Source organism: Sylvia atricapilla, chromosome 20 (assembly GCF_009819655.1).
Source record: "Sylvia atricapilla isolate bSylAtr1 chromosome 20, bSylAtr1.pri, whole genome shotgun sequence".
Taxonomy (NCBI): domain Eukaryota; kingdom Metazoa; phylum Chordata; class Aves; order Passeriformes; family Sylviidae; genus Sylvia; species Sylvia atricapilla.
The window spans coordinates 10,870,824-10,880,516 of record NC_089159.1 but is presented as its reverse complement, the minus strand read 5'-3'; the positions used below and the strand labels follow the sequence as shown (position 1 = coordinate 10,880,516).

The 9,693-nt window shown below is 59.4% G+C and overlaps 1 protein-coding gene across 1 annotated transcript; it reads left to right on the top strand.

Moving 5' to 3' along the window:
• Positions 1-810: 810 nt before the first annotated feature.
• CCDC92B (coiled-coil domain containing 92B) lies at positions 811-5,200 on the top strand. Its single transcript, XM_066333688.1, has 3 exons — positions 811-964; positions 3,023-3,070; positions 4,590-5,200. Exons 1-3 carry the CDS (start codon positions 835-837, stop codon positions 5,198-5,200), a joined length of 789 nt encoding a protein of 262 aa, XP_066189785.1. The 5' UTR covers positions 811-834.
• Positions 5,201-9,693: the final 4,493 nt, after the last annotated feature.

Here is a 9,693-nt window from a genome sequence, read left to right as displayed (position 1 = left end):
CACTGCCAGGTTATCTTGATTTGCTGCAGCGTCCCTCCTTCTGGGCTGTGTGTAAGGAGCAAGGACAGATTCCACAAAATGGCATTTCCCGGGATGAAGGGTTCTTTCAGGGGTTATTTTTATCTCTCTGTGCAGCAGCACAGGTGGGAGGCTTTTGCAGCTGCTTTGCCAAGGCCACTGATGGTGTGGGGCTGGACCCCCAGCCCAGCTCCACTGCCTGGCACAGCCTGCCAGCAGCTCTTGTCTGCCAGGCAGATTATCAGGGAAGATGTTCCTTCTCCTGGAAGACAGCATGCCTCTCCCAGCCGTGCAGTGCTGATCGGGTTAGACAGAGCATATTGTATTTTTCATGTGCTGGATCACTCGCTGCAGTTGCTGCTGTGAAATGTGGGGCTTGTCAAGTGAGAGCCAAAATCATCTCTGGTGCAACTCCCACCTGGGGACGACGGGGAGCGATCCTGTCCCAGATGCATCCTACTCAGTGATAAAGTATTTCCTAGGGCCAAGTTCAGAACAGACAAGCAGGCTATGATGCCAGGGTTCATGCAGCAGGATTTTCTGCCTGTGCAGTCTCCGAGCAGGCAGGACAGGAGCCGGCCTCAGGGGCTCTGGAAGGTGAGAGGGCTGAGGCCGTTCCCTGGGGATCAGCTGAGCAGGGCTGCTTTGCCCACAGCCACAGTTCCCGAGCAGAGGGTCGAGGAGAGAAGGCAGCACCCTGCACCTCAGGCTCTGCCCCTCCCAAGGGCTCCGGGGCTGGGGCTTGCAAGCACTGCTGCACGTTTGATGACCAGCCATCTCCACTCCCTGCAGGCCTGGACTGTGAATTTGGTTGCGATGGAGACCGTGTCCCTGGAGCACCAGATCCAGAGCGTGCAGCGGCACATCGCCTTCCTGAAGAAGGAGCAGATGGAGCTGCTCCATGACCTGCACCTGGAGATCCTCCGCTTGCAGAAGCACTGCTCAGGTGAGCTCTGGGTGTATACAGGAGCCGAGTGCTCACGGAGCACCTTGGGCAGGAAGGCTGCTGCCAGCACCCCGGGGTGCTCACACAGGTGCTCAGCAGACGCAGAGGGGTGAGTGCCAGGCTGCAGCACAGCTCGGGGCCCTGCCTGGCCGTGGGGTGCACAGCTGCCCCCACCCCAGCCCCGCTGCAGCAGCATCACACTCCCCTCCAGCCACCCCTGCAGGAGTGAGGGCTGCTCAGCCTTCTGCCACCACTGAAACTCATTCCAACTTGTGCTGCTGCTCTCATCAATAATTCAGCCATAGCTAATTACTCCTTGTCTTCCAGCCTCTCATTTTCCCAGGTTCCTGGGAAACAAAGAAATGTCTGCACTGCTAAAATTGGCAATTTTCCCCCATCCTTTCTGAGCTCTTGCTGTTCTGTTTCATTGTTTTAATGTTTTCACCTACGGCCTCTTCAGGCAGGCAAGACAATGGGGTTCTCCTGCCTAAATCAGACTTGGGGGGTCTGTCCCCACACTGCAAGGGTGGTCTCCCCTTCTCAGTGTGACCCAAGGACAGCCGTATCTGACCAGAGGTGTCTGTCCTCCTGGGTGGGGTGTGTGGTTCTGCCAGGAGTGGTGGGGACAACCCCTGGGTAGTTTTACGGAGACTTTGCTGACATTTGTCTGTTTGCAGGAGGAGAGCAGAGTCTCTAAGTCAGTTTTTCCCCACTGTGGCCCTGTGGAGCCTTGCCTGCTGTCCTGGCACTGTTGGTTTTGACTTTTTCACTATCCCCTTGGTGTCTCTGAGGTATCCCTGTGGGAAAGGCTCTCCCTCCCACAGAGGTGTTCTCAGCTGCCCCTCAGAGGTCATGAGGATGGTACTGAAGCAGACCAGCACCAGCCCCCTGGCTCCAGCACAGAAACTGGGACCCCAGGCTGTGCACCATCCCTGCACTTGCTCAGCAGGATAATGTCTTTGGAAATAGGCAGCTGCTTTGGTTTTCATTTGAAATATATCTGAGACTCCAAACCTGTTATTTTAACCTCAGAAAAATAGCACAATGGCCATTGATTCCCACCAGGGCAGACGAGAGTGCTGAACGCTTTCCAGAAACTGCATTACATTCTCAGGTACTTCTGCCTTCTCAACACAGATTTGTTTTCCAGGGCAGACAGGCAGAGCAGCCTGAGCCAAGTGTTCAGTTTCAGAAGGATGGCAGTGATGAGGATTAGAGTCAACACAAAAGCAGATTAAAAGAAAAATGTAGGGCAAAGATTAACCATTTGGACTCATTTTCAGGGAAAAAAAATACCCCCCAAATAGCTGAATGCTTCTGTTGCTGCCACTCTTTTCCTCTGCTCAGGGCTGTTATTGGTTGGGTGGGCTGTGATAACTAATTCAAAAGGCACTGCCTTTTAGAGTGCAGGGTAAAGTGAACTGCAGAAGGTCCCTGAGCTGCCCTTTGTGACCTGCTGCTGTAGCCTGGGGCTAGACAGCGAGCGGGCAAAGAGCAGCAGAGAGGAGGCAGCACGTTGGGGCTGAGCAGACAGATAGGTGCTGTAGCTCCTGAGATTTGGAAGGGATTTGGAAGCTCCATGTTGCCTGGAGCAGGGCAGCATCCTTCTGCAGGCACATGGTGCTGGGACGAGGCTGTCCTTGCTTGCGTCATGTGCAGAGGCAGTGATCAGCCTGGAGCAGTAAATTATGAAATGCTCTGGGCGGCAGCTTACACTTTGGTCTATTTTCAATCCATTGTTCTGCTCTTTGTCCTGGTTTAATTCACTGAAAATGGTTCAGCAACTCTCTTAGAAAAAGGAAAGGCATTGTCAGAGGAGCAGAGCCTCCTGTGGACAATGTCTTGGCCATGAGGCTGTTTAGTAACATACAAATTGCCAGAATTGTCTATTTTTAGCTCAGCCTGTGGCTGGTGCTCCAAGACGGCCACACTCCCACGTGGGCAGAGATAACACTGCAGCCACAGTGATGTCCTGTCCTCCGAGGATGCAGAGGAAGACATGGGGAGCACAGAATGGGTAGGATATTCCTCCTCAGTCCTGTTGCATTTCTCTTCCAGAGCTTACCCATGACCTGGAAATGAAAGAGCTGGAGGCGCGCCAGCAAGGTGAGAGCAGAGCTTTGGGCACGGGCTCGGGGGAGGAGGTGTGGGGCAGAAGAGCCTGCGGGGCCCGGTCAGCGCTGCAGGGAGGGACACGGACCTGGCCCGAGGGGCTGAGGGGAGGGCTGGGAGGGCAGCGTGCGCAGCTGAATAAATGCCGGTGATGCCCCGGAGCCCCGGCAGAGGCTGCTCTGAGAGCAGCCCGGCTCCTCTCCCTCCTCTGTCCCAGAGACGAAACTGAAACTCCGCCCTGGCGCTGCCCGGGCACGGTCCCTGGCACCGAGCCGCAGCCTGTGCTCTGTCCTCAGTGCCAGCACAGCCAGTCCCAGCGTGGGTGCAGGCTGCTGTCACTGGGCCAGCGGGGTCCTTGCCCTTGGCACCCTCGCGCAGTGCCATGGCTGGCTCCACGGGAATTCCAAACTGCCAGCCCTTGCCATGGAGCCAGTGGTCCCTTCTCTGTGCCCGTGGGCTCTGCTGGCAGAGGGCCTGCTGCCCAAGCCACCAGGTGCCATCGGGGTGTCACCAGCCACAATGCAGCGAGCCTCATCCACGGTTCCTGGCCATCCTTCAGCCTTTCAGAGCTGCACGATCACTTTGCCACGTTTACGGGGCAGCACCTCATTTACGATGCCATCAAATGATTGCTTTTCTAATGTCATTCATGCAATAATTACTGCCTGCAACTGCCTCCCTAAGACCTCATTATAAACCTGCAGAAACACTGAGGAGCCGAGGCTGTAAGTGGCTGCCAATCACACAATAAAAAGCAGATTATTGCAGAGGATGGGAGCAGGTCTGGGCAGGCCAGGGAGCACAGGCAGGTGCCAGCCTGTACCCTGCCAAGGGCTGGGTGCTGGAGCAGGCGGCCAGGGCTGGGGTCAGGAGTCCCACTGGGCTTGGCCCCAGAACCCCAAACTGAGAATTCCCCAAGCTGCCTGGCCACCCTGCCCCAGACAGCATTCCCCAGAACCGGCTCCCCCTTCCCAGCGTGGAGGCTCCTCCCCTGCTGAGCGCAGCCTCTGTAATCTTGGATTAGCATCTCCATCCTGACTAACCAGGCTTTGGAGTCCCGGGGCTTGAGGCCAAAAGTCCCTCCAAAGTCGGGCCGATGGTTTCCCGGCACCATTTCCTTTTCCCCTCCTGGCCCACGTGTTCCCCCACACCTTCTGCACACATTCAAAGTCACTTTTAGGGCGAGAAACTACTTACCTAAGGAAATTTTAATACTGCAGTAAGGTAGAGGCAGCAGGTTCCATGGCAACAACGCGCTCCACTGAAACTGCCTTTGGTTTCACCCCGCATCTGGGTGTCACACACGGCCCCGTGCCAGCGGCTGTGCCGCGGTCCCTGTGCTCGGGCAGCTCACAGGGAGTTTTGGATCCCAAGCGCAAGAAGTAGCCGAGCAGCCGCCAGGGCAGCGCTGGGGCACGGCGGCACCGTGGGGTCAGCAGCCACGTCCCTGTGGAGCGCGTGGGGACCCGCCGGGGCAGAGCCCCTCCTGACCCCTCTGTGCCTCGGCCCGCAGATGTCCTGGACCGCGAGCTGGAGGAGAAGTGCCGGGCCATGGAGGCCCAGCTGCAGGAGAAGGAGAAGGACAACCTCGAGCTGCGCAAGGAGCTGCGGCACAAGGAGACGCTGGTGGCCGCGCTGCGCTCCAGCCTCCGCAGCAAGGAGCGCCGCTTCCTGGAGGAGCTGAAGCGGCGGAGCCACCGCGTCACCATCCTCGACACCGAGCTGCAGAAGCAGACGGAGGCGGCCGCCTACCTGTCTCTGCAGCTGCACGCCACGGCTCAGCGGCTGCCGGGCCCGCGGGAGGGGGGACGGCCGGCCCCCGAGCAGCCCCCGGCCGAGGCTCGGCCCCGGCGCCGCGGCCACAGAGCGCCCGCCCGGCGCCCGCCCGGGGACCCCGCGCAGGACGAGCACGACGCCATGCCCGACCCAGCGCTGTTCCTGTACGCGCCGCGGCCGCACGGCCCGCAGCGGCCGCCGCCGGAGCCCCCCGGGCCGCCCCGCGCCTCCCGGAGCCCGCGGCCCCCGCGGCGGCCCCCGCAGGAACCGGCGGCCGGGGCCGGGCCGGCCAAGGGCGAGCCCGGCGGGAGGCAGGGCGCCCACGGTGCCCCCCGCGCCCGGGAGTAGGCGGCGAGGGCGCGGCGTGGCCCGAGAGCCCGGGCGGCCTGAGCCCGGCGGCACCGGGGAGGCGCCGGCCGAGCTTCTTTCCCCCGTCCCCGGGGTGGAGGGCAAGGGGCAGCCGAGAGCGGAGCCCTGCGCGCACCTCCCAGCCACCGGCAGCCGGGGGGGACCCCTCTGCCCGAAAGCCCCGAGCCAGGGATGTTACCGGCGATGCTGCGGGACAGGGGAGCATCCAGCGCCTGGGCTGTGAAGGGGACACGTCCCAGCGCCTCTCCGGAGCTTGCAGGGAAAAAGAGGGAAAGAAAGAAAGAAGAGGAAGCATTTTTGAAATGAGATCTTCCTGCTGCTGCTGCTGCCCTCAGAGGGGGCTCCGGGCCGCTCTCCCTGGCCCGGGTGCTGGGAGGTGGGCGAGCAGCAGCAGGCTGTGCAGCACATGGCCGGGCACCGCGGGAGGAGCTCAGCCCAGCCTCCAGCCCCCGCCGTCTCCGCTCCAGGCACGGGACAGGGCCCAGGGCATCACCAGGAAGGTTCTCCAGAGCGCAGGCAGCTGAACGAGGTTGATCCTGTGGGTGACGGAGGGATCCCCTTCCACAAGGACAGTGCTGCTGTGCTGGCCAGGCCCTGCACGCTCCCCTGTGCAGCAGTTTGGCCGTCTCCAACACGGATTTCCCCTTCATCGCGTTCACACGCAAGACTTAAAGGCAGCTGACGAGAGCCGAGATGGGCAGTCCTGCTGGACACCCTGTGGCTCCTCGGCCGCTGCAGCCAGGCTCCGTGTGCTGCTGGAGCAGGGCTGCACCCTGTGGCCCCTGCACAGGGCTCCCCTCAGCACCAGCGTTTTGGTTCTCAGTCACATCCGCGGCCAGATCTGGGTTTGCTGCTGAGGGCTGAGCAGCCCCCGGTCCCCGCCACGGCCTGCGGTCCTTCCCAGCACAGCGGCCATCCACAGCTGCCTTCGCCCCCTGGGGCCGCCCTGCCCCATTTCCAGCCGAGCTGTCAGCTTTACAACCCGTCCCGGGGTGTTGTGAAACACCGTGAGGAGGGGAGGGCTCTGCCGGCCGGGCAGGGCAAAGGTCTCTCTGCTGCGGTGCTGCCGGACCTGTGCTGCTCAGGGCAAGGCACGGGGCAGGTCCCAGCCCGGGTTGGGCTGCCAGCCTGGCCGCCCGGCCGGGATCCGGCCCCTGCCCTCCCGCAGGGCCCCCGCTGCCTCCACGGCTGGTGTGGGCAGGAGGGAGCTGCAGGGTGACATCAGACCCGATTTCCTTCCAGTTCAGTTTGAAACCTCTTGAAAGGCATCACCCTCATAGACTAGCGAGGCTCGGCCTGCCCGCACTCACCGTCAGTGTGCCCGTGCAGTCAGAGCTGTCTATTTTTGTAGTTCAATATTTATATACTCTATTAAAATGCTTTATGAGATTCCCAGCAGCAGTCACCAAGCCAGCTCTTTGGTAAAAGCAAACCCCAAAGCATATGAGCTGCACTAGCAGGGCAGAAATTAGCCGCTCCTGTACCTTTCCTTTGGCTGTTGTGTGACTGGTCAGGCTTTGGAGGGCAGGAGCCCTCTTGCTCTGCCAGGACACCCCTGAGGGCTGGGGCTCCCTCGCATGGTCCCTTACACACCTCTGGGTTTGGGAGAGAACCCAGCAAAGCTCACTGGGCACGGCTCCCCTCACTGCTCAGGCAGTGCCTGGCTTGAAGCTGGGCTGAGTGCGCAGCTCCTGGGATGAGAAAACTCCAGTGGGAAATTTTTGCAGCCCCTGAGGTGTCTGGAGCTGCTGCCCCGGTAGTGCAGAGCCCCCAGGAGCCCCCAGCTGCCCCCAGCCTGTCAGAGCCGTGGGAGGCTGCCGGGAGCCCTGGCAGGGTGCTCAGAGGCTGTGAGTGCAGAGCTCCACATGCCCGGGCTGGCTGTGCAGGCTCGGCAGGGGCAGGGCAGCACGGGGGGCTCTGGTAACGCCCCGCTGGGCTCTGAGTGAGCCTCAGGAGCAGCTGCATGAGGGAGAAAAGCCCTGAGCTCCCCGGCAAGGCTGCAGAATGCTTCCTGCCCCTTTCCCTCTGTGCAGTGATCCAGGCAAGCTCTGCCAGCCCCAGCTGCGGGGTGAGCTGTGTGCCAGCTGTGGGGTGAGCTGTGTGCCAGCTGTGTGCCAGCTGTGGGGTGAGCTGTGTGCCCCAGCTGTGGGGTGAGCTGTGTGCCCCAGCTGTGGGGTGAGCTGTGTGCCAGCCGTGGGGTGTGCTGTGTGCCAGCTGTGTGCCAGCTGTGGGGTGAGCTGTGTGCCCCAGCTGTGGGGTGAGCTGTGTGCCAGCTGTGGGGTGAGCTGTGTGCCCCAGCTGTGGGGTGTGCTGTGTGCCAGCTGTGGGGTGAGCTGTGCCCCAGCTGTGGGGTGAGCTGTGTGCCAGCTGTGGGGTGAGCTGTGTGCCCCAGCTGTGGGGTGAGCTGTGTGTGCGGGGCCCTGCTGTCACCCACGCAGGGGACAGTGAGGGGAGGTTTGTCCGGTGGTGCAGCAGCAGCCCCAGGGCTCCAGAGTCACAGTTTGGGAATGTCGTGCCCGTGAGGTGCTATTGGCCTCTGGAAATCGCTGTTTCTCTCAGGTTCTGAGAGGTTCTGCTCTGGGTTTGTCTCTCCCCTGTTAGCGTGAAAGAGGCGATGCCTGTCCCTGTGTGCTTGGCTGCTGCTGCAGCTGTGGTGGGCACAGCTCTTTCCTGTCCTTCCTAGACAATCCTGACAGACACAGTATGTTGCATTTTTATGACAACTCCTTCGTGAGATCGTGGTGTTTATGACAGACCCAAGCATAGAAAAATGGACGGAGAAGTGTGATCCTTCTCCTGTGTAAATACCTTCCTAGCAATCATCATCCGTAGTGCCTAGTATGTAAATGAAGCAACCCTGTCTGAGCTGCAGGGCCCTTTCCTCTCCCCCAGTAATTAGCAGCTTGCTCGAGGAGTTGATGTCATTCCCAGTGCCCCGTGCCTGTCCCTCCCCGGTGCCCCTGGTGCGGGCAGGCAGCTGGGCAGGGCTGGGGCCCCTGGCTGGGCAGGCAGAGCTGCCTGCAGCAAAGGGGTTCCCAAAGGCACGGAGAGCGAGCGCCCCAGTTCCCTCCTTCATGCCAATGTCATGTGCTTGGAAATGAGTTGTCAGGCTGAGCCCTGCACTTTTCCTTAGGCACATTTGCCTTGGAGCAGGAAGGATCAGCTCCTGCGTGCTGTACCTGCTTCAGTCACTGCTGCTTTTCTTGGGGGGGAGGGAAGCTCTAGAGATACTATATATACACTTATATATATATACAACACATACATGCACTTGTTTTGAAGGGGAAACACTGTATGATTGTAATAGAAATAATGTTGAGATAAATTATTTTAATCTTTGTATTTATATAAAATGATCAAAAAGATCAAATTACAAAAAAAAAATCAAAAAGACAGTATTCCTATTTTTTACTAAGAAGGCTGCTGGAGCCACCAGGAGCCTGAGGAGACACTGGGGCCCAGGCAGGGCCTGTCCTCCCCTCCTGGAGTGGGGGGCTCTCACAGACTCCCCCATTGCACTGTAAGGCAGCCCTTAGCCTGTAAGATGTAACAGGGATCTGTAGGTGCATTCAGCCCGTGCTCTGCACTCCTCGGAGTCCAAAGGGCACACGCAGCTCCGACCTGTGCCTGCAAGCACAGACTGAGGAGTGCAACCACCAACACCGACGTGCTCAGGATGGAACGGGCAGGGTTTGATGTTGACTTGTAAAGTTTAATGATTAGACTGGCAATGGAAGCATAGCAATAACACTCGGTTGTTAAACAACGTCTTGTGTGTGTAAACCAGCACGTGCTGAGAGGTGTCTACAGACTAACAGCCGGGCTCCTCTGCTCTGCACCCCCTTTCGCTCTGTAGCTCTGCAGAGGCTTATGGATTTGATGTGTTTGGTTCGCCAATATCTCCTTTCCTTATTATTATGTTGTTATTGTTATTATTTTTCCTAATGCTATCTGAGAAGGTGATGTCTCAAACGCACCTTGCAGCAGGTGTGAAGTGAGCAGTGGCTGGGGGAAGATGCACCCGCTGCCCCTGCCACGGCAGAGCCCGTCCTGGCAGTGGGGTGCACACTCCCCTGGACTTACTTTAACCCTGGGCAGATTAGTCAGGGAGTTCTCCTTCTTGACTCTGTTAACTAAAAAGCCATATTTTCTGAATGTGTTTGCTGGGGCTGATGTAAGTGCTCCCAGCTGTACCCTTCCCGTCCCCACTGGGCTCCCAGCCTCCCCTCTGCTGCATGGCTCTGTGCAGAGACGGTCTGAACTGGGGCCAGGCCCTGCTGCCTTCCCAGGGGACAGCTTTCTGTGAGCCACAAGCAAAGCCAGATTATGGCCCAGCTGATGGGTGCTCTGGAGGGACCGAGGGTGGCAGTGACACAACAAGAAACATCCCGCCTGAAGTGGCTGGAGCCAGCTTTTCCCAAGTGCTCTCCTCACTAGGAAGGTAAATCAGCAGCGAAAGGGACTTTAATTTT

Bases quoted from the DNA above. Each gene is read 5' to 3' on its own strand.
- CCDC92B (XM_066333688.1), top strand. From the start codon at position 835: ATGGAGACCGTGTCCCTGGAGCACCAGATCCAGAGCGTGCAGCGGCAC. The intron at 965-3,022 runs GTGAGCTCTGGG...TTTCTCTTCCAG, and splicing joins CTTGCAGAAGCACTGCTCAG to AGCTTACCCATGACCTGGAA. The intron at 3,071-4,589 runs GTGAGAGCAGAG...CTCGGCCCGCAG, and splicing joins GCTGGAGGCGCGCCAGCAAG to ATGTCCTGGACCGCGAGCTG.